Consider the following 26,367-nt stretch of genomic DNA (forward strand, 5'->3'; position numbering starts at 1 on the left):
TTTATTTTTGGGACAGAGAGAGACAGAGCATGAACGGGGGAGGGGCAGAGAGAGAGGGAGACACAGAATCGGAAACAGGCTCCAGGCTCCGAGCCATCAGCCCAGAGCCCGACGCGGGGCTCGAACTCACGGACCGCGAGATCGTGACCTGGCTGAAGTCGGACGCTTAACCGACTGCGCCACCCAGGCGCCCCTCTTTTTTTTTTTTTAAGTGAGCTTCACGCCCAGCACAGAGCTCACTGGGGGGCTTGAACTCATGATCCTGAGATCAAGAACTGAGCTGAGATCAAGAGTCAGACACTTAAAATGACTGAGCCACCCAGGTGCCCCTCAATATTTTTAAATAAAAGATGCTGGGGTGGGGGTATTGTCCTTGGCTATTTATCATATCAATTCTTTGTCTGAAAAACCAGGAAAGGGGCACCTGGGTGGCTCTGTTAAGCGGCTGACTCAGGTCATGATCTCACGGCTTCAAGCCTCACATCGGGCTCTGTGCTTGACCACTCAAAACCTGGAGCCTGCCTCAGATTCTGTGTCCCCCCGCCCCCGCCCCTCCCCCGCTCGCTCTCTCAAAAGTAAACATTAAAAATATTTTTTAAAAACCCAGGAAAGAATGACAGTTTAATTTTTGTTTGATTTGTTTGATTTACTTTTTTAAGGATGCTCTAGAGAGGTATAAGAATGTTGTATAGGAGTCATCTGACTTGGTATAGGTTTAGAGCTTGGTGAATCTAGAGTCCTCACACATTAATCTGTAAAGGACCAGATAAAAAATATTTTAGGTTTTGGGGCCCCTGGCTGGCTCAGTCTGCAGAGCATAGAACTCTGGATCTCAGGGTCTTGAGCTCAACAACCCATGTTGGGCGTGGAGCCTACTTGAAAAAAACATTTTAGGTTTTGTGGGCAAAAGCAACAACAGACAATATGAAAACAAATGGGCTTGTCTGTATTCAAACAAATGTTAATGGCATCAGTTTCATCATCTATTCAGTGGGGATAGAACTTTGCATGGTTATTGTGAGACCCACCTGACAGAACCCGCCTTAATTACTAATGCCACCTGGCACCCACCAGTCACTCCTGCAGCCGACAACTTGTTGACTCCCTTCCTTCAACATATTCCAGGGCCTACCTGCTCTGTTCCAGTAAAAATGTCCCAAGAACTCATTGACACCGAAAGGGAACTCACTAGTAACTGAAAATAGTGCCTTTTAGCTGCAGCCTAACGGTAGGGTTAGGGCTTTTTTTTTTTTTTTTTTTTTCTTTTTTAAGTTTGTTGGTAGGGAAAAGGGAAAGGAGGGTTCCTTTCCAGCACCTGAAATCAGACTGCGCATGTAGCTGTTTCCAGGATCTGGACTCTTGGGAGGCCCTTCCTAAAGGCCTTTGACCTTGAGGAGCCCCCACCCTTCGGCAATGCCCGGCAGCAGCCTGCTGAGCAGACCGGCCAGCTTCAGACGGTGATGTCTACTGCTGTTGGTTGAATGAGCCTCCGGTGCCCCGTTGGCTCCCCATTTGGATGACGGTGGAGGAAGCGACGCTTCCTGAGACCTGCTCCTTTCATCTGAAAATTGAAAATCATCCCCAGGACGTCTCACTGCCAAGGTGTCAGAGTTCTCCAACATCGGCCTGACTCAGGCACGGAAGAACTTCAGGGACACCAAGGAGATGCTCCTAAAAACCCTCCAGACTAGCTTGTTGAGGGCTGATAGGCCTCGGGGCAGGGCCAGTGGCTTCCGTCCTACACTGGGGATGCAGACATCCAGAAGAGAAGGGCCAAGGGACTGCTATTTCCATCTAAGATGAAGTGACTGGCTGACAGTAGGCTTCTGAGGGACGAATAGTCAAACAGACAATGGCCAGACCATCTATAAAAATTGGATTCTGGTCCCCAGTTGGCAGCAAGCAGCACAGGAAGCCAACTTAGTGTCTACACATCAGACCTGTAGGAAGTCAGACCACCATCTCTAGCAACCGGCACAGGAAGCCGGACCATAGCCCCTAGAATGATCAGCCCCAAACAGCCAAGACTTTATTAACAGAGATAACTTCCCTAATTTTTGTCCCCACTTCCAACTTAGGACCAACCAGAGAAAGCCAAATATGCCCTGTTTCTAGTTAGCTCCCTACGGACTTCCTGTGCCGACAGCTTCCGATCGTGGCATATGGTGTATCTTTTTTCACTATAATGCTTTCCCATTTCTCTGCCTGCCTTTGAGTTTCTGCCACACACAAGTGATGGTGGCTGACTCCCTTGCTATACTAAACTCTGAATAAATAGCTTCAGCTTGTTCTTAGAAAACAAAAAAGGCAGCAGGCCAGAGTTACTGACCTCTGATCTAGAAGAATAGTATTGGACTCACGACAAGATCCCAGTCACAGATGAAGCAAGACAAAAGCGGAGATTATTTAGTTTCTTTAACAAACACTTAAAGAGCACTTACTCTGTGCTGGATGTTCTAAACACTTTACAACTGTGGCTAATCTAATTATCATTAAAATACTGAGAGGGATAAGCACTGATGATCCCTATGTAGAGAAGGGTAAAATGCTCAGAGAGGTTGAATGATTTTCTCAAGGCCACACAGTGAGTGGCAGGGCCAGGATTTGAATGCAGGGAATCTGGCCATGCCCCTCTGTCCTGTGCTGTTGAGAGAGGGGAGCTCCACTTGTCCCAGAGCATCTGGATGACAGGGTCTGGTATTGTCCCTGTATCCCCAGTACCTAGGCCGTAGCGGACCTCAGTCAGTTGCTGCAGAACAGAAAAGGAATAAAGAAGGAGTAGCAGAGGGGCCTGTCCAGCCATTGTGATGATGACTTGTCCCGTGGGGCTTACTTGGGCTCACTGTATCCTTGTGCCCACCGCAGGGGACCCAAAGGTGCCGGTACTGTACCAGGTGGAGCGGACGCGAACAGGGACCAGCTTCTCTGTGCGCTCCGTGAAGGCCGTGCAGCGTGGCCAGCCCATCTTTATCTGCCAGGCCTCCTTCCAGCAGGCACAGCCCAGCCCCCTGCAGCACCAGTTCTCCATGCCCGCTGTGCCCCCACCGGAAGAGCTGCTTGACCATGAGGCCCTCATTGACCAGTATTTAAGGTGAGAGACCTGGAGGCTCCAGGGCAACTGCTGCCGTCACCTGTTAGTGGGTCGTAGAGTCCATTTTAAAACTCTAGGGGAAAAAAACCCATATATGTGTATGTATGTGTGTATATGTATATATATATGTATACGTATATGTACAACATGTGTGTATACATACATAGAGGGAGGGAGAGAGAAGGACCAGGAAAGAAGATATTGGAGCATATCGCATAGGGTGGATAAGAACCCTTTTGTGAAGCTTTAGTTTCAGTTGTGTGTGTTGTGGAGTGTGCGAGTAGGTGTGCATGGGCAAGTGTGTTGGGTCACGATGTAAACACAGAGCTTAGTGATTCAGCCAGTTCAGGTACTGTTGCAGCTTTACTGGTTGCGCAAATACTGAAATACTTCTGTAATTACTTGGTGCGTCCCTTCCCGGTCTCTCAGTGATCCCTCTCCTCCTCTGGGGTCACTCGTGATCCAGCAGCCCAGGAGTTCATGCCGGGCAGGGGTGACGGTCCCCGCTGCCTTTGCCTTCGTGGGTGCTAAATATTTTGAGTATCGCCTGGTAAAATATATTTCTTACTTGGATCGTAGCTAATAAAGTTGGAAAAGTGCTGGGGCAGGGGAGAGAGCTCTGGGTCCCGACACAGGACAGACACAACGGATTCTGGCCGGGTCTGTGCCTCTGATAGCGCCCTCCTGCTGTGCGACTTTGCCTGACGCCCCAGCCTCTCAGAGCCCTGCTTCTTCATGTGGAAAATGGGAATGGTCATGTTTGTCCTGCCTACTTCACAGCTGTCTCATAAGGAGGGCTCCCGTGTCTTGTGCCGCACGCTGGGGACGTAGCACGGTATTGATGGGATGGATGTGGGTGTTATCTTTTGGTAAAGGCCTGGGTTCAAGTTTAGACTCTTTCTGCTAGCTCTGTGAGTTTGCGCAAGTTGCTTTCCCACGCTGAGCTGGTGCCCACAGTTAGGAAATGTGCTAATCATAATTCCTCCCTCATAAAGCTGCTGTGAGGATTAAGTGAGGTAAGAGACAATAAGGTACTCAGTGAATGCTCCATAAATTGTAGACACACCACTACCGACAGAGAGGAATAAGCAGAGAGCCTGGTCTGCCGTCAGAGCTCAGAAACGTTTGCTGAAATAAAAGGAGGACGTTGTTCTTAAGGGCCCGTAAATCTAGAGCTGTGCAGTCCAACAAGGAAGCCACTAGCCACATGTGGCTGGCGGCTTCTGTGGTGGAGAGTGCAGGTACAGAACATGCCATCGTCACAGGAGATCTGTGGGAGGGTGCCCTCGAGGGTGGGGTGAAAGTGGAAATACTGGTGAAGAGCACCAGGGCTGGTTGTTACTGTCACTAGAAATGGGCTCCTCCCCTGTGGGGACACAGTGTTCCCACTTGCTTAGGGTAACTCAGTCCAAGTTGTACAGCCTGTTTCTGAAAGTTGAGAATAGTGAAGTAGTTAAGAGCATGCGCCACACTGCCTGGGTCCGGACCCTGCCTTCTCCACTTGCTGAGCAAGCTACTTGGACTGTCGGGGGCTTCATGCATTTATCGGATCGGGGTGATAATAGCATTGTCTCACGGGGTCGTTGTGAAAAGTGAGCGTACGCAAAATGCTTAGAACAGTGCCCGTTATGGGGTACACCTTGGTACTCCGGTAGCTACTGTCATCATCTACATTTTGCAGATGGGAAGATAGGCCCAGAGAGGTTACTAACTTGCCAAGGTCACGTGGCTCCTAAGTGGCAAAGAAAGGATTCACACACTCTCCTTCTCTGCCTGCCAGAGAGGAGGTGAGCTGTGGGGGAAAAAGTCAGGAGACCCTGTGGAGGACCGAGGGGGGTCACAGAGGCAGCTCAGAGAGGCTCTCCCCTCCCCCTTTACTTTCAGGGACCCCAACCTCCAAGAGATGTACCGGGTAGGACTGAACCGAATTGCTGCCAAGGAGGTGCCCATTGAGATCAAGCTGGTAAACCCACCGATCCTGAGCCAGCTGCAGAGCAAGGAGCCCAAACAGATGTTCTGGGTGCGAGCCCGGGGCCATATTGGTAAGAGGACCCCAAGGACTGGAAGAAAACACTCTCCAGGGGTCTCGGCCTGTACCTCATATGCCCTGTGTGGTGCTGGGCATGTTACTTCCCCTCTCTGGACCTGTTTCCTTGTCTGCATGGTGGGGAGTTGGCTTAGCTTCTCACCGGGACCCTCTCGGCCGCTTGTATGAGGAAAACGGGGAGGGGACTATAATCATCCTGATGTCGGCCCTTTCTGGGGAAGGCAAGGTACCTTGCTGGTTCTTCTCCGGGACCTCTGCTAACCATACGGTGCCTCTGTGCAGGCTGGAAGAAGATACCCCTTAAAGGACCCAGTGAGGGAGACCTACGGAGTGAAGACTGGATTTCAGTCTTCACTCACCCCTGTCCTCTGCCCATCCCTGCTGCCTTTGTCACCTGCCACACACACACACACACCCCGTAGGCCAGGTGCCCTGATACAGTGAGTAGTCTACACATCTGTGTGTGGCAGCCCCTCTCTGCCCCCTGCCTCCCTGCAGGTCCTGAGCTGTAAAGCCCAGGAGCCCAGGGCTGATGGGGCTGGAACGTGTTGCAGGGGAGGGCGACATGAAGATGCATTGCTGTGTGGCTGCCTACATCTCGGACTATGCCTTCCTGGGCACAGCACTGCTGCCCCACCAGTGGCAGTGTAACGTGCACTTCATGGTCTCTTTGGACCACTCCATGTGGTTCCACAACCCCTTCCGAGCTGACCACTGGATGCTCTATGAATGCGAGAGCCCCTGGGCTGGTGAGTATGGGGCCACCAGGACAAGGGTGCTGACGTTGGGGGGCAGGAAGCCTGCTTTCTGGGGTGATGCTGCCCTCCGCCCCCAGCCTGTGGGGCACTGCACATGTCACTTCCTCTCCTGCCTCCTCTAGGCTCTGGCATTCTTCTCTTCAAAAGGACAGGGTGAGGCTTGAAACGGGACACCTGTTCAGCTTAATATCTGTAACAGGCAGAAGGTACTAGAGACCCGGTTCTAGTCCAGAACCACTTCAGATTTTCTGTGTGATCCTGGGCAAGTCCCAGCGCCTCTATGAGCCTCAGTTTCCCCATCTGAACAAATAGGGTCCCACGAGCAGTGGTATCTGAACCTGGTGGCCCATCAGACTGCCACTTGGGGGAGCTTTTTCAAAATAGGTTCTCAGATTTTACCCTCAAGATTCTGACTCAGCAGGTCTTGGATAAAATCCAGGAAACTATTTTTGAGAGGCTCCCTGAGCAATAGTGCTGATTAGCCAACCTGGTTGGGGTCAGGGCCTTCGGTCGTCTCTGAGGGCTCCACCACTTGGACACTGTTAGTGCGCACAGAAGCCCAGACTCGTTCATCAGTGCCTGGTCTCAGAGCCCTGGGCTCCTTTCTAGGGAACTACTTTTCAAAGGAAGAAAAGCCTCGCTTTGTAAAACAGGGACAAAACTTAAGGGATTCTATATCCAGGGAAGGGGGTACTCTCCAGTACCAACAGTATCACAATACAGGATCAACAGCCTTGCAGTTAGGACGCTTGGGTTCGGGTTTGGCCGGCTCCTTATGGCCGAGTTCCTGAGCCTCCCGGGACTTTGCGGTCTTCATCTGGAAAATGGGTGAGGCCTGTTTCACTTGGCTACTATGAGAACTAAGTGAGCTCTACTCTGTGTAGGGGAGACCAGCAGCTCCCTTCAGAACCTTCCAACTCAGGCCCAGGGTTAGCAGGGGAATCTCTAAGCAGGGAAGGAGGGGTGGCCAGCCCTGATGGCCCCAGGCCCTCCCTCCACCCCCTTCTTCCTGCTAGTGGGGTGGGGGCAGTGTGGGAGTCTTTTTCATGAACCACCCTGGAGGACCGGTTTCATTTATTAGAAAGGGAAGTGACAGGTTTGCTACCACAAGTGGCCAGGGTGGGTGGCTCGACCCGGCCAAGCTACTGACCAAGACTGTCCTCAGAACTCCTCCCCTGTGATCTTTTTGAGGAAGCCAGTGAATATGTGAAAGTGCTTTCAAACTGTCAAGTGGGGTTCCCACAGGAGTTACCCCCAGGGAGCATCCATAATAGGCTCATAAAGGGGCACCTAGAGATTGGAAGAGGCCACAACACTCAGTGTGCCCTTGTATGGGGCTGTCAGACCAGTTGCACCCTTTTCAAGAAGCACATTATGCTGGGCTGTGAAGGAGCGAGAAGGTCATTCTCACCCTTCTCCTCACCCACAGGTGGCTCCCGGGGGCTGGTCCAAGGGCGGCTGTGGCGTCGTGACGGCATCCTGGCTGTGTCCTGTGCTCAAGAGGGCGTGATCCGAGTGAAGTCCCGGGTCTCAGAGAGCAAGCTGTAGCCAGAGGTACCAGCTTGGCCTGGGGCTTCTCCCCCAATTCCTGAGGCAGGAATTACAGTCAAGGGCTGGGCCTTCTGTCCCCAAACCCAATAAAGAGACTAATGCCACTGGAGCTGCTGGCCTTTAATTCCCCTGGGCCAGGCTGCAGCTCTGCTCCAGCCCTCAGCTCCAGGACTCCAGAGGCAGAGTCCCTGGCCCTCTGGCCAAGGAAGAGATGACACTGACCTACCCTGGGGCATCGTCCCCAGACATTCATGAGCTGGAGAGGCTGCATCCGGCTTCCTCCCTGCACCATCCCAGGGCAAGCCCCGCCGAAGCTTGTCCTGAGCCCAGCTCGACAGAAAGAACATATTTCCTTGGTTTGCTACAAATTCTTTGTAGGACTTACAGGGGTTCCCAGCACCCCCTACCACTTCCCAACTGCTGTCTGTGTCCTTACTGCCCACCCCCATCCCCCATCCTGGGGCAGTGCCTCTCCCCACAGCGGCAGTAAGTCTAGTCCAGTACCTCCTTGATGAGCAATTCTTTGAGACTGGGGGGTGGCGTGGGGGTCAGACCTGCTTCCTGCAGGGCCTGGAGGCGGGCCTCTGATTGGCGTTTGTCCAGGCCCAGGCGCCAGGAGAGCCGCACGTGGGCCTCCAGAAAGGGTGCCAGCAGAGGGTGGGGGTTCTTATCCCCCAGCAGTTGCAAGGCCCTCTCACAGCACGCCCGGGCCTCCCCAGGGTCCTCCAGCTCCTGGTGGCACACAGCCAGCCCAGCCAGGGTCAGCAGAGGGCGGTCTGGGCCCGAGGGGGTGCCTAGCTGGGTCTGCAGCTGCCAGGCATTGGCCCAGAGTGCCAGAGCCTCACGATAGAGGCCAGTGCAGGTGAGGCTCTGTGCCCGTCGCAGCTCAGGCAGCACGAAGAAGTCCTGCAGGTCCGGGGCATGGCGCAGCTCGGGCACTGCCTGCAGGTGGCTCAAAAACTGCTCGAAGGCCCGGCTGCGGCGGGCGATGGTCTCCGCGGTAAAATTCCGGCGCAGGCGCTTCCGGGGGAAGGAGATGGCGGCCATGGGGCCCCGGAACTGTCGCTGCAGGTTTCGGTGCAACCGCTCAAAGTCCGAGTAGCGGCGAGAGATCTGGGCTGGCTGGCGATCGGGTGGCCCTGGACCCATCACGGCGAGGGTGTAGAGCTGCGGGGAGGGTGGGGTCAGGGCAGGTGTGAATTGTCCATGTACCCCTCCCCTCCCCACACCCGCACTTCAAGCTCTGTTCCCCCACCTCTCCCCTTAGTCCCTGAGACTGGGCCCAGAAGGGTGGGAGCTGCTGGGGCAGCAGCTAGGGAGCCCAGTCCCATCTTACCTGAGGCTCGTCTGAAATGACCCAGGCCCAAGGCAGCACGGGGAGAGAAAGACAGAGATGAGCTTCAGTGCCTAGAGCTGCCACCCCTTTTGTCCCTTCCAGGGAGCACTCCCTTCCCATAGGGTAGTTAGCTCTTCTGATAGCCTCTCTGGAAAACCAGCGGTGAGCTGAAACCCAGGCGACTTTCTTGGGCCTCTGAAGCAACCTTCAGGACCAGCCTGGGGCTTTGCTCCACTCTGGACACAGAGCCCCCACCTCCTTAGCTAGGTTATTCCAAACTGGCGGAGAGGTCTTCAGACAGCCCTGGTAGCGGTCGTTGTGAAAAGGACATTGGGCACTGCACGAACTCCTGGGCAGCTACTCCCCTGGAGGTGTGTATCCTCAGGCAAGGCAGTGCTCCCCCTTGGGTCCGCCCTCCTCTCTAGTGAACGAAGCACTGGCCTAGGTCATGTCTACTCAAGTGGAATGTGTATAAATACATGTTGGTCCTGAGATTTTAGGTGCTATGTGCTGGAGTAAATAACACTGCATCAGAGACAAGAGGTGACTCCCCCTAATTTGAATCCTGACTACAGATTAAGAGGCTCTCAGTTTGATTTTTAAAATGCACTTCTCGGGGCGCCTGGGTGGCTCGGTCGGTTGAGTGTCCGACTTCGGCTCAGGTCATGATCTCACAGTCCGTGAGTTCGAGCCCTGCGTCGGGCTCTGTGCTGACAGCTCAGAGCCTGGAGCCTGTTTCAGATTCTGTGTCTCCCTCTCTCTGTGACCCTCCCCCGTTCATGCTCTGTCTCTCTCTGTCTCAAAAATAAATAAAAACGTTTAAAAAAAATTAAAAAAAAATAAATAAATAAAATAAAATGCACTTCTCCAACACGTCTCATCTCCACCTTGAGAAAAGTGCTAGAAAGCAAATCTCCGGGCAGAGCCTTCGGGCAATAGCATTCACACAGGATTTAATGACACGGTGTCATTTTTCACGGATTTTATTGTATTAATTTTTATGGTTCTCTTTATGGCAAACAAGGCTTTCCCCATATGGTAGAACTTTAAAATCTTTTGAACTTGTTTAAGACGAAAAATGTTAAGCAAGGAGTGGTACAAGTAGCATTTAGCCAGGACAAGAATTGTGAAGGTGGTACTGGAAGGACCAGTGTCTGAGAAACACGGGGCAGGATGACCGTGAAGCTGAGAACCTGAACACGGATTAATCTAGCATAATGCTGAGCCACCAGACTTAAAAAGGGGGATTAGTGAGCATCAGGTGTTGAAGGCACACCAACACCAAACCCAGCCTTTTCTCGAATTTGCTCTGCGAAACTGCCAACATTACAGCCACCTCTGGTCAATTAGGCTTGCTTATTCTATACTTCTCTGGAAGATTCAGTGTACAGTAATATTTTAAAGGATTAAGAAGTTTAACCTTGGGGTGCCTGGGTGGCTCAGTCAGCTGAGCATCTGACTTTGGCTCAGGTCATAATCTCACAGTTCGTGGGTTCGAGCCCCATGTCAGGCTCTGTGCTGGCAGCTCAAAGCCTGGAGCCTGCCTCAGATTCTGTGTCTCCTCTCTCTATCTGCCCCCCAACCCCTGCCCCGCTTGTGCTCTGTCTCTCGCTCTAAACAATAAATGAACATTACAAAATAAATTAAAAAAAAAAAAGAAGTTTAACCTTAAAGAAATTTATTTTATTCTTCAATTCTGCTTTCCCAAAACATATCGACTGCAATTTTTTTTTTTTAATTTCTTTTCTTTTTCAAAGGAATAATTGTTAACATTCCTGGAAAACAATTTCCTGCAGAATACACTTCAAGAAGCATTGGTCTAAAATGACCCCCTTATATTTATCTAGCTTTTACTTTTAGTTTTTTGGCAAAAAGAAAACATTTTAGATCCATTATCTCATCTGACTCATCAAACACGTCCCCCCAAGTCTCACAGCTGGCAAATGGCCCAGCTGGGATTGAAACCCAGGCCAACCTAATTCCACAGCCTGTGCTCTTAACCCCCAGAAGTTAAGTCAGGATTTAGGGTCCCCACTGGACAGAGAACGGGATTTGTCTCCCCAGACACGGGTCAGGACCTATCCTGCTCTTCTTAACCCCCAAAAGTTAAGTCAGGATTTAGGGTCCCCACTGGACAGAGAAGGGGATTTGTCCCCCCCAGACACGGGTCTGGCCATCCTGCTCTGTCTTATCATTCTCTTCCCAGAGTCCCACCCCCACCATGCTGCCCAGCTGCTCCTCGGGGTCCCTCTCCTGTGCATGACGCCTGGCTGGGACTTTTGCCACTTAAGACTAGATCATCAGAGGCATCCCTGCTCCAACTGGAGCAGGCACCCCACGGGCGTGGCCCCTGTTTACTAACAGCAGCGGAGAGGAATGGAGAGAGGCCCAGATGTGGGACAGTGCTACAGGCCCCTTTCCTGCTGAGTCAGAAATGGAGGAGGGTGGCGAAGATGAGGGATGTCTGAGGCAGGGAGCTGCCACTGCCCAGACTGGCCAGGTCGGGCTGGGGCTCAGGACCTGGCGACCTCATTCTCCATGTCAGTTTCTCCTTTCCACAGCAAGGAAAACAGACTCCAAGGCCTTCCCCCACACTGCTTTTCATCCTAACCCCACCTACCCCCTAAATCCAGCCCTCAGAACAACATCATGGGGTACAGTGTGGGTGCCTGGGAACTGGGTTGTAAGGATGCCACAACAGGCCCTACCTGGATGCCAGACATTTCCAAACCAAGGTCAAGTCATAATAATAGAGGTGCCATTTTGTCAAGCACTTCATAATGCCAGGCACAATGCTAAGGGCTTGCTTTCTGTGCACTGTCTCATTTAACTTCTGCAACTGCTCAGAGGAGAAAATAGCATTATCAAGGTTACACAACGCACCGAAGGTCAAACAGCTGGTAATAAGTGGGATCTGAATCAAGATCTGGATCCAAAACCCTTTTTTTTTTTTAACCACTAACCAATGCAACTTGGGTTTCAGGTCTAACCCAGATAATATTTTTTCCTATGTATCTTGTATTTTGCTACAGTCTGCAAAACCTAGGGTTGGGGGGCACACACCCTAGTTCTCTTTAGTCTCAAAACCAGGATGGGGGGCATGTCCATAATCCCTCAGAGAAGCTAAATCATTTGCCTGAGGACTTGCTCAAGTTATATCTCCTTTCTGGCCTCAGTTTCCCCATCCCTAAAATGAAGTGATCCTTTAGAACTACACAGCCAGACTGCCCCCCTCAGGAAGTTGGAGTCTCCCCTACTTAGCCAGAGTTCTAAACTCACAGCCCAGGGGTTCCTGGACCCTCACTCACCACGTACTTGGAGGGCGGGTCCTTGACCACGTTGGCGCTGGTCACCTCGAAGAGCAAACGCTGGGGAACCAGGGTGTTCCGGGACTTCTTCCAGAAATCCTGCAACTGCCTTGTGAGGGGCTGACTGCCCCGCTGCCCATCAGGTGGGGGGCTTCGTTCTGCATGAGCACATGACCAGTTACATCAATGGGCCTGTGGCTAAGGTCGACATAAACCACATGCAGTGACCTCACTCATCCTCCCGACAGGTGAGACAGGCTTTATCTCCATTTGACATAAATGTAAACGGAAAGCCAGGGAGAGGTCTGGGGCCAAACACCGCGCCTAGCAGAGCAGACGGTCGACTCTAAATATTTCCACCCCCCAAACATCGCCAGCACATTCTTCGGATTTGTACATCCCGGATCCTGTACATTTAATGCCCGCAGCAACCTCGAGATGGGAGTGATTTCCCCCATTTGACACGAGGGAAAACTTGGCTCAGAGAGGTGTTGTGATTCTCTCAAGGTCACACAGCCAAGAGGTGGCTGGGGTGGAGGCCTAATGGAGCCCCAGGTCCCGCCTCTGTCCTCGGGAACTCGCCTGCATCTTCCCCCGACGCCCCGTCCCCGGCGGGCAGCGGGTCGGGGCCAATGTCTCCGTCGTCCTCGTCGTCCTCCTCCTCTTCGTCCTCGGCGCTGGTGAAGCTGAGGGTGCCGCTGAGGCGGGAGGACAGGCCCTCGGCGTCGTCGTCCTCTAGCTCCGAGCTCTCCGGGAACTGCTCGGCCTCCGGGCCGGCCGCCGCCTCCCCCGGGCTGTCGCCGGCCAGGGCGTGCCGCAGCCGGTGCAGGAGCCGTGAGGCCATGGCACCCTGGGGGGAGCGCGCGACGCTGGGGCTGGGGCCGGGGAGGGAGGGAGACCGCCCCCCCGAACCGCGCGAGAAGGGGCGGGCCCAGTCAGGGGAGGGAGGGAGGGGCGCCGCGGAGGCCCCGCCCCTGCCCGTTGGGGGTCCTGCGAGCCCCGGGCGTCGCCTGGCGTCGTTTCCCTCCCACCCACGCAGCCTAGGGCCGAGCTCTGCCCGGGAGCGGCTGGGACCCTCCCCTTGTCTCTTTCGCCCCTTGGCGCGTCTCTCCCCCCGGCGCCCGCGGTGCACCCAGCGGCGCGCGGTCCCCCGGGGTCCGAGTGCAGTCCCGGCAGCTTACCGAGGCCGGCCGGGCTTCCCCGGGCTCAGGCCGCTCCGAGCGCCGCTCCGGCCGCTTCCTGCCGCCGCCCCGCCCCGCCCCCGGCCCCGCCCGCTCCCCGGAGCCTCCCGGGAATCCCGGGCCTTTCGCTCCGGGAGGGACTTGGGAATCCTGGGTAGGCCTGGGCGAACCCGAGCCTACTGCGGGATCCTACCCAATCTAAGGGGGCTCACGCCCTCAGTGAAACCTCCCGCTCGTCCCGAAGATCCCGTCTGTCCCGGTTGGCCCCAATCTGTCCCACAATCTCCACCCAGCACTCTTAACTTTCCAAAGTCATTATGCCACCGTTGGAAGCCCATCTCTCTGGTGAAAAATTTGAGGCCAGGAGAAGACACGTGATCTGAGTTGGAATCTGGCCTCGATGAGCCTAGGTTTTCTCCTATGTAAAACAGGAACAATTAAAACTAGTACTAATTTTTCAGCCTTTGAAAGGGCACTGACTGGTTCAGTGCCTGGCACAGAGCAGAGGCTGACAGATTGATCAGTTACATAGTGATTATTGTTTCCATAGTGTTCTCAGGTTCTTACAATTTCATAATTTCATTTGAGCCTCACACATAGGAAGTAGCAAACGGGGAAGTGAGATCCAGAAAGGCAGAGTTACTTGCCCAGAGTCACACAGCTTGCCAGAGGTTTCTGAGTGTGGGGCCTTGCAGCCTAGGTCTCCTGAGTTCCTAATTCTGGTTTGGTTTTGTTTTTTCCCCCCTACACACGGGAGGCGTGGTAATCTCAGCAGCTCTTCTAAAGGGCTGGCTGTGTTTCATCTTTTACCAGGAGGTCAGCAGGAGGGAGAATTTATTGTCACTTCTTGTCAAAAGCCCAAACTATCAGTCCCTAGCAGGGCAGATATTGTTGGTTATACAATTAAACAAATAAAATCTTTCTGACAATCGTTCCTACCCTTTCTGAATGGCACAAGAGAGAGGTGCAGGGAAATCGCTTTGAATGGAAAACATAGTCCCTGCCCCGCTATGTGCAGAAAAGGCAGGGCTTTCATTTGAGGCTCCACTGTGTCCTACATCCTGTTCTAGGCACTTTATATGGGGTCACATGTCACACTCAACCTCTTGGGGGAGGGGCTGTTATTGGACAATAATGGTCCATTTTCAGGATGAAGAGGCAAATTGACTTCCCCAAAATCCAGAGCTAGGAAATAGGGGAGCTGGGATTTATGGCCAAGTCTGTGTAATTTCAAGGCTCTAACTACTCTTCATTCAGCTTAGCAGTAGGGTGTTGGGGCAAAAAAGGCCCCCTTCATTCATTGATTGATTCAACACTCACTTATTCACCAAACACCAAACAAGAATATTAAGTTGTATTTTGGCATGTTTCACAAGTCTGGGTACAAGGCAAGTGTTCAAAAAAATACCATGGGTTGTCAGAAATCTGGTTTGGCACTTCTATTTTACAGATGGGAGGTCTGAAGGTCAGTGAGGGGAAGGGACCTACCTTGGGTCATACAAACAGGACCAGAACTAGATCTCCTGATGTCTCGTATCCTCCACTATCCTTGGATTCTGTGTAATATCTCCCCATAGCCTCCCTGAGAGATGGTCATGGAATTCCTGATTGCATACATTCAGTAACAGGAAGCTCATTATCTCCCGAGGCGTTCCGTTCCTGTTATTATTCAACCACGACAGTTAGGAAGTTCCTTCTCATAACCAGATGTCACCCAGTTCAGTTAGTCTTATAAAGAACAAAATATTTATTGAGCACTTGCTAAGTGCCACGTGCTGAGGTGCTGGGGAATGCAGTGATGAACAGGTAAGTGTCTCTGGTCCACGGAACTCAGAACAGGTCATGTCATGTGGCATGCTCAGGGATATGATTGAAGAAACTACCAGAAAACCACCTTGGACTGCTTTGGCCCGGGTAGAGGAGGAGGGATCCTGAAGGAAGTGATGTTATTTTTGATTTGTATTTTTTTTTGCAACTAATCTCTACACCGAACATGGGGCTCGAACTCAAGATCCCAAGATCAAGAGTCGCATGCTCCACCGACTGAGCCAGCCAAACACCACAAGGAAATGATGTTAAAGCGGAGAAAGACGGGGATGTCTGGGTGGCTCAGTTGGTTAAGTGTCCGACTTCGGCTTAGGTCATGGTCTCATGGTTTGTGAGCTCGAGCCCCACATCAGGTTCTCTGTCAGCACAGATCCTCTATCCGCCCCCCCTCTGCCCCTCCTCTGCTCGTTCTCTCTCTCTCTCTCTCTCTCTCTCAAAATAAATAAATAAACTTAAAAAAATTTGAGAAAGATGACAGGGAAGTAGGCAGGTGTAGAGAAAGAAGACAGAATTACTGGCAGGAAAAAAAACCCAGCATGTACAAAGACCTGAAGGCTAGAAAAGGTGGTGTTTGGAGCCCCATTTTAGTCTGACCAGAGCAGCAGGCAAGATGTGGAGGAAAGGGGATTGGGATTGGAAGGGTCAAGGGGAATAGATAAATTCGGACCTTCTGTATTTCCCTGAATAAATGAAAGAACAAATCAGGGAACAAATGATTGCTGAGGGTTCCACACTCTGTTCCAAAGGAATCCTGCAGTTCCAGGGCTCACATCCAAATTGGAATCCCCTGGTGTCGCTGCCCCTTGGCCCTCTGCCTGGACAGGGGAGGCCTTCTGTAGCCTGGCCTAGCTCCACTGAGCTTTTCTTGGGAATGTCTATAAATAGAGGAAGATGGGCTGGGCTGCCACTGTCCGTCTGCCTTCCTTGGAATCCAGCCTCCTTTCACTGGCCCCAGGCTCTGTGCTTAGTTGTCTTAGTGCTCTTTCTGTTGACTTAGCCACTGTCCACAGCATCAGCTACCCCTCTGACATCCACCCTAGGCTCTGTGGATTCTCGGGGTGGACCCCCTCTGGACTGGACTCGCTCTGCACATCCCTTCGCTCTCCAGACGGCCAGCTGAGCTGCTCCAGACTTCCTCACCGAGTTCTAGGAATGGGCCAGCTGCCCCTTTACCCACGTAGAGAACCTGCCCCTAGTCCTCTAGTCTCCCTCTCCCTCAAAAAAGTGAATCCCAAACATCTTTTCCCTGGAGAAGGTGTATTTGAGAGATGGATCTGCTTTATTTCTTTTCTTTTTTCTCTTTTTTAAATTTTGAGGTTTATTTATTTCGAGAGAGAGAAACAGAGCACGTGAGTGAGGGAGGGCCAGAGAGAGAGGCAGAGAGAGAGAATCTCAAGCAGGCTCCTTGCTATCAGCACAGAGCCCGATGTGGAGCTCGAACTCACAAACTCTGAGATCATGACCTGAGCTGAAGTCAAGAGCCCCATACTTAACCAACTGAGTCATCCAGGAGCCCCTTGGGAACTGCTTTCAAAGTTTATTTCTCCTCCAACTACATACCCATTTCCTGGACCCCTCCATAGATTTCTTATTTGGATAGGACTTCCCTTGAGGATTAATAAGAATCACCCAACATGACTATAGACCTTTACGATTTACAAAGGTCCCCCGGGAAAAGGGAGTAATAATAGCTTCTATCTCAGAGGATGAGCACCAGATGAGATCACATGGTTAAAATGCTTAGCACAGAGTGTGGCACGTCGTAGAGGTTCACAAACCGTGGCTGTCACTTCCTCCTCGCCCCCTCCCCTGCCTTCTACCATGGTTCAAAGACAGGACATTCCACTTGCCAAGCATCAACCCTCTGGAGCTGGCACAAGCTAGGTGACTTGTACCTGGGCCCCCGTTTACCGTGGTCTCTCTGTGAGGGAGGTTATGACCGTCCCCATCTCCGTCTCGCAGAGAAGGAAACTGAAGCTCAGAGTGGCATCGTCACCTGCCTAAGAGTGCATGGCTTGCAGAGACAGGATTTGGATCTTGGGTTTTAGACTTCAAGTTTTGTTCTCTTCCCAGTCTACCTTGCTGCCTCACTTGTCTGTCTTCTGATTGTCCTTACCCATCTTGGAGCAAACATGATTCTTGAGCAGGGGCTTGCTAAGGCGGTGAGCGGGGCAGGTTCTCCTCCCAAGAATCTAGGACATCAAGGCCTGCCACCTGCTCAGAGGCTTAAATTTCTCTGCAAGGGCCCTTGGCTAAATTAGGTAATGGGCTAGGACTCTGGGATGGGGCGGGGGTTGGGGGGGGAGGCACTCACTGACCCCAGGATCTGATTGGCTGGGGCAGTCAGTCCTGGGGAGCAGGGAGGTGGGAGGGGAGGGAGCCCCTACAAATCCTAGGGGCTGGAGCAGGCCAGGGCAACTTTGGGTGGTGGAGTGTCTGAGGCGGTGACCTACAGCAGAGGAGGCCCTGTGACTAGCAACCATGGTAAGGACAAGAAAGGACTTCAGCCCTTTGCTTGCTGGAGCACCTCTGGACCTCTCCCAGGCCAGATCTGGGTGCTCTGTAGTTCAGTAATTGGATGTTTGAAGATGGACCGCGAAGGTTCCTGGAGCCTGGGTGTCTAGAAGGAAGCCTGGGGAAGAAGCCCTTGGACTTCTCTAGAAAGGGGAGGGCTGGGGGTATTGCCAACTCCCTGCAGACGTGAGGCTTTGGCAGTGTTGGTCATGGAAGTGTGAGGGGGTCCTAGCTTGTCTCTCTCATGGTGGGGACTCCAAGGGCCAGAGCGAGTCACCCAGTGAGCCAGTGGCAGGGGTGGGCTAGAAGTCTTGCCAAACCTTCCTACTGCCAGTGAGAGAAGACTCTTCTGGAAGAGGGGAGGTCTGCAAGGTCTCAAGTCCAAGAGCTTCAAGGGTGAGGAGAAGGGGCAGAAGAGGACAGACCCCAGCCTCTCAGAGGGGGGTTCTAATCTGGGGCTGTCATGTCAGCTGAGGTCCCCCACCCCACTTCACTTCAAGGGGTAACTAGACCCTGGAGGACAGCTGCTGTGGCCCACGCCAGACTAAAAATAGCCGACTCTCCTGCATGGACAAGGAGGAGGGAGGAGGGGGGGGGCAAGGAGGAAGGCATCAGCCAGCCCGCCAAAGAACACCTTGGCCACCTCAGCCCCTCCTCCTCACCAGCCTCAGTCCAAAGCCCCATAGCCAGTTGGCTTGGCTTGCATGTGGCCAGATCCCCTCTCTCGAAATCTTACTTTCACCTCCACAAGGCCCCCATTATATTCAGCCCAGCATGAGTGGTATTTACTCTGATGACTGAATGATAAGAAGGAAGCTTAAAATCTCCATCTCCGCAAGTTCTTGGAGGGGAGGGATGCTGTGTCTGAATCTTCTTGGTTTTAGTGCCTAGTCTTTGGCCTGATGGGCACTTAGTAGGTGCTCAGCGACTTTGCGTTGCATTATTGTTTATTTGAGAACATACGTTTATTGAGCACCTATTACAGTGCCAGGCTCTGTCAGGAGCTAGGGAAAAGTGGGAAATCATGCTGGAACAGTGCTGGCACTTTACAAAACCCTTTCACACCCCCAATGCTATCTCATCTCTGAGAAGCTGCTGAGAAGAGATAAAGTTACAATAAGTGACTTGCCCAAGGTTAGTGGGTTAGGGATTCCTGACCTGGCATCTGACTGGCAAGTTTGAAGACCTTGGGCGTAATCCGTTTTCTCCCTAGTCCTTCATAACTGGGGCCAGGTGCTGTGAGAACATACAGAAGGTGTTGCTAGTTTGGCCTTGTTCTTCTGGAAGACCAAAGGGCACTGACAGAAGGGGGTTAAAGAGAATGGGGTTGAGACAAGAATGAGCTCGGGGGTCTGCCCCTTCTTCTCTCTGACTCTGCGTCTTCTGCAGACGGACCAGCAGGCAGAGGCCCGGTCCTACCTCAGCGAGGAGATGATCGCTGGTGAGTGCAGGTGGGCGGGCGGGCTGTTGGGGGGATGTGTGCTGGGCAACGGTGTTGGAACAGGGTGGGAGACAAGGTGTGAGGCTGACAGTCCAGGCAGCCCCACTTCGGTCTTCTGCCTCCTTCCTCCGGCAGAGTTCAAGGCCGCCTTCGACATGTTTGACGCTGACGGTGGCGGGGACATCAGCGTCAAGGAGTTGGGCACGGTGATGAGGATGCTGGGCCAGACACCCACCAAAGAGGAGCTGGATGCCATCATCGAGGAGGTGGACGAGGACGGTGAGCCGGTGGCCCTCCAAGGCAGGGCTGGGACGGTGGCGGGAGAGGTGGGCATCCAGGGCTCAGGCTCACTCACCACCTGCTCCCCACAGGCAGCGGCACCATCGACTTCGAGGAGTTCTTGGTCATGATGGTGCGCCAGATGAAAGAGGATGCGAAGGGGAAGAGCGAGGAGGAGCTGGCGGAGTGTTTCCGCATCTTCGACAGGTGCACTGGGGGCCTGGGAGCCGAGAAGGCGCTGGGCTGGGCGAGTCTGGCCGGCCGGGCACTTACATTCTCGGAGTGGGGTGGCGGTGAGGGAGGGGAGGCGTCGACGTGGCCAGGGCAGCTCGCCCCTGCCTGCCCTGAGCCCTACGCTGTCCCTTCGCTCCAAAGGAACGCAGACGGCTACATCGATGCGGAAGAGCTGGCTGAGATTTTCAGGGCCTCCGGGGAGCACGTGACGGACGAGGAGATCGAATCTCTGATGAAAGACGGTGACAAGAACAACGATGGCCGCATTGACTTCGACGGTGAGGGCCGCGAGAGCTTGGTGGCGGTGGGCCGAGGGCCGGGGGGGCGCGCCACGCGGGAACGTCCGGGGCGTGGCACCCACATGAACGTCCTTGGCTTTGTGGGCAGGGTGGGGAGCTCTCGGCGGTTTTGTGCAAGATTTCCTCCCCCTCTCCTTCCCCGCAGAGTTCCTGAAGATGATGGAAGGCGTGCAGTAAGAAGTCGGCTTCTCCCCCGCCCCGACCGCGCGTCCCTCGGGCCCGGGCGGTGCCACCCCGCCCCGTCCCACTCTCCGCCCCGGGAGGGAGGCGCGGCCCCTGCTGGCTCTGTGTCCAGAAAGAATAAAAACAGACGCTGAGAAGCACGTAGCCTGAGTGAGGGGAGGAGCAGGGGAGTGGGTGTCATGGCCCGCCGGGCTGGGCCGTGGCCCAGGGCGCCACCCGAGCGCACTTGGGATCCGAGGAGGGGCGACCCGAGTTGCCTGACGCGCCGACGCGCTGGTCAGCTTCCCGGCCGGCTCCTGGTAGCTGGCGCTGGGCGTGGGCAGCTCGGCCGACGGGCTGCGGTGGCGCCTGGCGCTGGAGGAGGGTGGCCGGGGCCTTGGGGCTGTCGGGGTGAGTGAGGGTGCCTGGGATGGGGGTAGGGTGAGGGCGCCGCAGGCGACCGAGGCCCCTTTCCTTCCCTACCGTCCCTCCTTTCTGGAGCCTTTTTGGGTCTTTGGTGCAGACTGCCGGGCTGGGGAGGGAAAGGGGAGTATCCGTCCGTTCCAGGCAGCATTCGTTCCTGCTTGACTTTTTCTACTTTGTCTGTTCTGACGTCTTCGTCTCCACCCTGGACCCCTGCCTCCAGCCCCGGCCAATGGGCTCAACACACGGCCGTCAGCACGATGGAGCCAAAAGAAATCTGACCTTGCTCCTCCCCCGTTGAAAGACCTTCAAGGCTCCCCATTGCTTCTAGAATCCAATCCAAATTCCTTTCCCCTCCTTCCCTCCCCTCTGGGCTCCAGTCACGCTGGGCGATTTGTCACTCCTGCCCTGGACAGTGGGGGTGCACTTTCAAGCCTTCTGGCTTTTGCTCCTGCCTTCTCCCTCCTTGGAATGCCCTTCCTCCTCTAAAAAGCCTGGCAAGTTTCTCAGCCCAGCTCAGATACCACGTCAAAGATACCAGGACCCAGCTCAGATACCACCTTCTCCCTTGATCCCTTCTCCCACTGGCTGTGCTCTGGCTTCTGTAACTCTTTGTGCACGACTCGATCACAGCAGGCAGCAGGTCAAAGCTAATGCCGTGCAGTGGTGCCTTAGCTTTAGAGGCAGGGTGCCTCTGAATGAGTTCGAACCCTCACTGCCATGACAAACCACTCCGTAATTCAGTTTCCTACTCTGTAAAATGGGGATAATGAGAATTATCACAACCTTGCAGGGTTGTGAGAACAAGTTAGTTTGTTAGTGCAGAGCGCTTAGAACAGAGTGTGACACGTACTAATGCTGTTATTATTTTTAAATGTTTATTTGAACAAATAAGTACATTCGAGAGCCCAACGTGGGGCTCGAACTCTCGAACGGTGAGATCCTGACCTGAGCCGGAGTCAGACGCTTAACCCGACCGAGCCACCCAGGAGCCCCACTAACGCTGTTATTAATGTCACTACTACCACGTTGAAACCCTGACTGGTGCGGTTATTCATCGCTACAGTCCTCCCTTTCCAGTTCCTTCGTGTTCTTGGCTCCCCTTTCTGAGGCATTCATGTTTCCCAGTTTCTATTTCCAGCCGGAGTCAGCACTCATCACCAGGACCGCTTGCTGTGTGCTGTGCCTTGCGGGCCTGTCTGATTGATGCACATAACCCTAGAGGCAGGCAGAGGCTGTTCTGTCCGTTTTACAGCGGAGGAAGGCGGTGACGTACCCGGGCACACACATGTGGAAACAGGAGCAAGGCTCTTAACTGTGGCACCACCTGCCTGTGGACAGTTCTCCCTAGCTGCCCTTAGAACTTCACACCCGTCCTGCTCTAATCTGATAAATTCCCCATCTCAGAGATGGCACCCTGGAGTTCTGGAGCCGCCTTCCCACCCGCGGTTTGCTCTGGTCTGCTGCTTTCCTTCTGTCTCCTTACTCTTTTATCCGTCCTCTCTGAGCCCGCTCAGTGTTGTGACTCAGAACAGTAGTTAACCTCCTGGCCATTCCCTCCCCTCAAGGCTGCCAGAAGCAGCTTTCTGACACCAAATCCTACTCAAGGCTTTATTAGGTGTCTCAAGGTAAAGCCCCTGTATTTTATTATTTTTACTTTTTTAAAGTTTATTTATTTTGAGAGAGAGAGAGAGTGAGAGAGAGGACTGAGAGCAGGAGGGGCAGAGAGAGAGAATCCCAAGCAGGCTCCATGCTATCAGCAGAGTCTGGCGTGGGGCTCGAACTCATGAACCATAAGATAATGACCTGAGCTGAAACCAAGAGTCAGTCGCTTAACTGACTGAGCCGCCCAGGTGCCCCAGAACCTTCTCGGTAAAGGCCTTTAATTTAAAGGCCTTACAAGCCCTTTGCGACCTGACGTCCATACCACTATGCCACTATTCCATACTGCTGAACTTCTTGCTATCCAAGGAGTGTGCTCCCTTCCTTATCCCTCCCTCATGGCCCAGTCCATTCTCCAGAAAGCCCTCCTTGACTCTCCTGGTCTTTGTTAGGTGCCCCACCTCTGAGCTTTCATAGTACCCAACATCTAAGGAGGGCTTACCACATGCCAGGCACTACTCTAAGGTCTGTCTGTCCTATGAGGTAGCTACTAATATTTCCATTTTACGGAGTGGCTTAGTCTAAATGTACGCAAGTAACAGGGAGGGGGGTGGGGATTCTAACGATTGTTCTGCCTGTGAGGCCTGAGCTCCTAACCACCACTCTTATGGCACTTATTCAACCCCCACTGACCTGCCTGTCTGCCCCCTGACCTTCAGCCTCTGAGGACAGGACTGTGTTTTTTCCCCTGCTTGATCCCCAGCCCCAAGCATAGGGCTTGTACTGCAGGCACTCAGTAATGGTATGGGGCGAATGGGAACAATACCTTCTCCGTCTTGTTGCAAGTGCCAGAAACCTAAATCAAATGGACTTAAACTAAAAAGGGATTTGCTGGCTCACGAAACTGGGATGCTGAGGCGTCAGCTGGAGGCCAGTCTCAATGTCACCTCCATCTCCCAGCTACTGGTCTCTGCTTGGCTTTCTCCCATCTGCAATTGTCTGCACCAGCTGCCCGGACTCCCTCCTCTTTTAAGCAACCCTATTAGTAAAATCATTTTACTTTCTCCCAGGGATTAATTCTAAGGAACACTCTGATTGGTTCTGAGCTATAGTCCACCCCTGTGACTGACACAAGGCAGGCCATGTGGCCATCTGGGTGGCCCAAGAATTGGATCAAGGACCACGTGGAGAAGCCTCCTAATGCAGACAAAAAAATATACCCGCCTTGGCCAGCATTTAGTAAGGATCATCTCAGTGCTACTTTCTGAGCTGTCTTCTTAGACATCCTCTAGTCACGTATTTTCAAAGTTGAGAGAGCCTCAGAATCCCGGAGAGCTTGTTGGGGCCAAGAATTTGCATTTCTAACAAGTTCCGGGTGGAAGGGCCACGCCTTGAGAACACCGCTCAGCTCATCTTCAACTTCGGGAGGAATGCAGATCCTCAGGCCCCACACAGACCCACTGAATCAACATCTGCACTGGAGGTAGACCCCAGGCAGACTTCTCTGCACATCCGATTGGGCAGCACTGCCGGGAGAGCTAGCCACACAGTGTCAGCCAAATCCCATCCCAGATCCACAGGCCACTTCTCACCTGCCTGCTCCGTGGGGGCACAGAGCAGGGAAGGAGCCTGGGCTGGCAGGAATAAGAGAAAAGTGAGAACCTTCCTGATGCCTTCCGCTGCGGTATCCCCCCCCCCCCCCCCCCCCGCCGAGGCCTGCGCAGTCAGCTGCTGGCAGAGCTGGGTGAGGCCAAGACCCAGGCGGTGTTGGAGGGCATCTTGCTGCTGTGTTGGTCCACGTTGGAGATTTTCCTGCAGTACCTGGGCTGGGGCCATCACCCTACTCCACCCTTCCCCCTGCCCAGACCCCAACTGGTCAGCACAGGAGTTTCCTCTCAGGGCCCCAAAGGCTGGGGCCTGTGGCAAGCCAGTGGAGAGGGCCTAGGGGCTGGGGGCCTGGGCCAGTGGGTACAGGAGCGGGAGGAATCGCTGGTGATGAGTGGGTGAATGTGAGTGGGGGCATGGGGGGCCTGGGGCAAGGGGGGAGTCGGGAGCTGTCCTGAGGTCTCTGCCCGGGAAGAGGCATTCCCCGGCTGTCTCCCAGACCCCAGGCCTGCTTAGGGTGAGCTGAGTGCTTTCTTTTTCCTTTTTCAGGACCAGAACATCCCGTCATAAAAGGTGGCTGGTCCTCACCTCCCAACCCCCTCCTGTGCGCACGTGTGCACGTACACGCTTTCTTCTTAAAATTTTTTAAGATTTATTTTTGAGACAGAGAGAGACAGAGCATGAATGGGGGAGGGTCAGAGAGAGGGAGACACAGAATCTGAAACTGGCTCCAGGCTCTGAGCTGTCAGCACAGAGCCCGACGCGGGGCTCAAACTCACGGACCACGAGATCATGACCTGAGCTGAAGTCAGACGCTTCACCGACTGAGCCACCCAGGCGCCCCCGTACACGCTTTCTGATTCAGCCTCATCTGTAACTCAGCTGGGCAGCTCCAGTATCCACTGACGTCCCTGGTTCATGTCACAACTCTACAGAGGCATTTTGTGAGACCCATCTTATAGGTGAGGAATCAGATGCAGTCATGAAATGACTAAGCTCATAGAGGAACGAGTCCTCATCACCCCTGCGCAGCCACACAGCCTCTCAGCTGCTTCTAGTCCCTGGAGAGGAGCAGGGCAAGGGCCTGGACCCTACTCCACCCATGCTGAACACTCCCAACCCTGAGGAAATTACAAGGCAACTTGTAGAAAAAAACCAAAAAAAAAAAACCCAAAAAAAAAACCAACCAATGTATTTATTTAATATATTCATCACAAGGGCTCAACCAGACACTTAATTTAAAAAACAGAAATAAAACAAAAATAACACCACAGTTTAAGATACAGAGTCCTAGGCAGAAATGAAGGAAAGGACAGACTGTCTAAGGAGAAAATAAAAAGACAACACAAGGAAAGAGGCTAGACAGTCAGGGTTCTTGGCTGGAGACCTGCTTTGAGTAGGTTTCTTGCAGATACTTCTTGAATGCTGGAAGAGAACAGGCAGGTATCAGGGAGTGGTGGGGACGGGGGTTAAGATGCACATGAGGGCAATCAAGGATACAAAATCTGGGGAGCTGGAGAGGATTTCTTAGCACAACAGAGTCCCTTTTGCTGCCCACCCAGTCAGGTCTTGGGGAGGGGTTCTGCTTCCAGTGAGGCTGGGGAGGTGACTGGGGGGGGCTCAGTGAGCAAATCGTTTGCACAAAGCTTTGCCTTCTACTTAAAAAGCCCCTCAACCTACATTAACGTGGGAAGAGTTTCCTGATTTTTATAGCAAACAAGCAAATCAGAAAACACCAAGGCAGAGGCAGAAGTGGATTCCCTAGGTTGACATCCACTCCCAACCCAGTCCTCAGGACACAGTCCCAAGTCACCAAGATCCTTCTGTGTGAGGGAGCCTTTGAAGGCTGGGGAGGGATCACCCGGTGCCGGGAAAGGATGGAGGACCCACCTGTGGGGTTTTTCCAGAGCTCAGCAGCATGTGTGTTCAAAGGGCTATCGATGTTAGGTTCTATGGACGGACAGAAAGAGAATAATCAGTAGGGGTAGAAGAGGCTGGCCTGGGGGAATCCCGGGAGGCCTGACAGGTTCCCGGGTTCAGGGGACGGGCTGGTCTCAGAAGTCACCTCCTAGCAGGCTCTGGATGGACAGCAGGATGGTCCTGACATCATACAAGGCAGACCACTTGTCCTTCAGGATGTCCAAGCAGATGTTACCCTGGGTGTCCACGTTGGGGTGGTAGCAGGGCGTGAGGAACTTGACCGTGGGCGCATTGTAAGGGTAGCCACTGGGGAACTCCAGGGAGAGTTTATACCTCAGGTCCTCGTATACCTGGCATCGGAGAAACAGGTGGGGAGTACACCTCCCACCCTGAGCCTCACAGCCCAACTCAAGCCCCAAAAAGGGGCTTGCTAGGACCTTTGGGTTTATCTGGGACTTGACAAAAGACAAAGTGTTGCAATGGCTCTGGTTCTTTCTCGCATATCTGGCAGGGACATCAGTGATCCTTATCCTACAGATAAGGGGCGTAAACTGGCATCCTGAGGGTTACCACAGCTGTGCTTTAGTCAGTTATAACATTAGATACTAACATGTAAAAACCAGGATGTTTTAGACATACACCCAGATTTTTTTATTTTTTAAAAGATTTTATTTTTACGTAATCTCTATACCCAACGTGGGTATAGACACAACCCCAAGATCAAGAGTCACACGTTACACTGACTGAGCCAGCCAGGCACTCGTGGATTTCTTTTTTTTTTTTTTTTTA

The 26,367-nt window shown here is 53.2% G+C and overlaps 4 protein-coding genes across 6 annotated transcripts in view; 2 read left to right on the forward strand and 2 right to left on the reverse strand.

Moving 5' to 3' along the window:
• The window catches only part of ACOT8 (acyl-CoA thioesterase 8), an 11,766-nt gene extending 4,210 nt beyond the window's left edge, over positions 1-7,556 (forward strand). Inside the window, exons 3-6 of one of the 3 annotated variants that reach the window (XM_049650674.1) lie at positions 2,866-3,091; positions 4,976-5,133; positions 5,693-5,887; positions 7,326-7,556. In XM_049650674.1, coding sequence (XP_049506631.1) covers positions 2,866-3,091; positions 4,976-5,133; positions 5,693-5,887; positions 7,326-7,444 — 698 coding nt within the window. In that variant the 3' untranslated portion in view covers positions 7,445-7,556. Of the gene's footprint in view, positions 1-2,865; positions 3,092-4,975; positions 5,134-5,420; positions 5,579-5,692; positions 5,888-7,325 lie in introns of those variants that run through there. The other 2 variants (XM_049650675.1, XM_049650676.1) reach the window with 2 other exon arrangements.
• Positions 7,547-12,952, reverse strand: SNX21 (sorting nexin family member 21). Its single transcript, XM_049650680.1, has 3 exons — positions 12,674-12,952; positions 12,092-12,249; positions 7,547-8,614 (listed from the first exon to the last, which is right to left on the reverse strand). Exons 1-3 carry the CDS (start codon positions 12,933-12,935, stop codon positions 7,940-7,942), a joined length of 1,095 nt encoding a protein of 364 aa, XP_049506637.1. The 5' UTR covers positions 12,936-12,952; the 3' UTR covers positions 7,547-7,939.
• Positions 12,953-19,017: 6,065 nt separating this feature from the next.
• TNNC2 (troponin C2, fast skeletal type) lies at positions 19,018-21,330 on the forward strand. Its single transcript, XM_049650682.1, has 4 exons — positions 19,018-19,333; positions 19,426-19,540; positions 19,709-19,845; positions 20,012-21,330. The coding sequence occupies exons 1-4, from the start codon at positions 19,045-19,047 to the stop codon at positions 20,041-20,043; spliced, it is 573 nt and encodes a 190-aa protein (XP_049506639.1). The 5' UTR covers positions 19,018-19,044; the 3' UTR covers positions 20,044-21,330.
• A 3,502-nt stretch (positions 21,331-24,832) lies between these two features.
• UBE2C (ubiquitin conjugating enzyme E2 C) overlaps positions 24,833-26,367 on the reverse strand; it is a 4,373-nt gene continuing 2,838 nt past the window's right edge. Inside the window, exons 4-6 of the mRNA XM_049650683.1 lie at positions 25,724-25,928; positions 25,549-25,608; positions 24,833-25,083 (exon numbers count right to left, since the gene is read on the reverse strand). Of these exons, the coding sequence (XP_049506640.1) occupies positions 25,025-25,083; positions 25,549-25,608; positions 25,724-25,928 (324 nt within the window). The 3' untranslated portion in view covers positions 24,833-25,024. The remainder of the gene's footprint in view (positions 25,084-25,548; positions 25,609-25,723; positions 25,929-26,367) is intronic.

The sequence above is a fragment of the Panthera uncia genome (genome assembly GCF_023721935.1).
Source record: "Panthera uncia isolate 11264 chromosome A3 unlocalized genomic scaffold, Puncia_PCG_1.0 HiC_scaffold_11, whole genome shotgun sequence".
NCBI classification, from domain to species: Eukaryota; Metazoa; Chordata; class Mammalia; order Carnivora; family Felidae; genus Panthera; species Panthera uncia.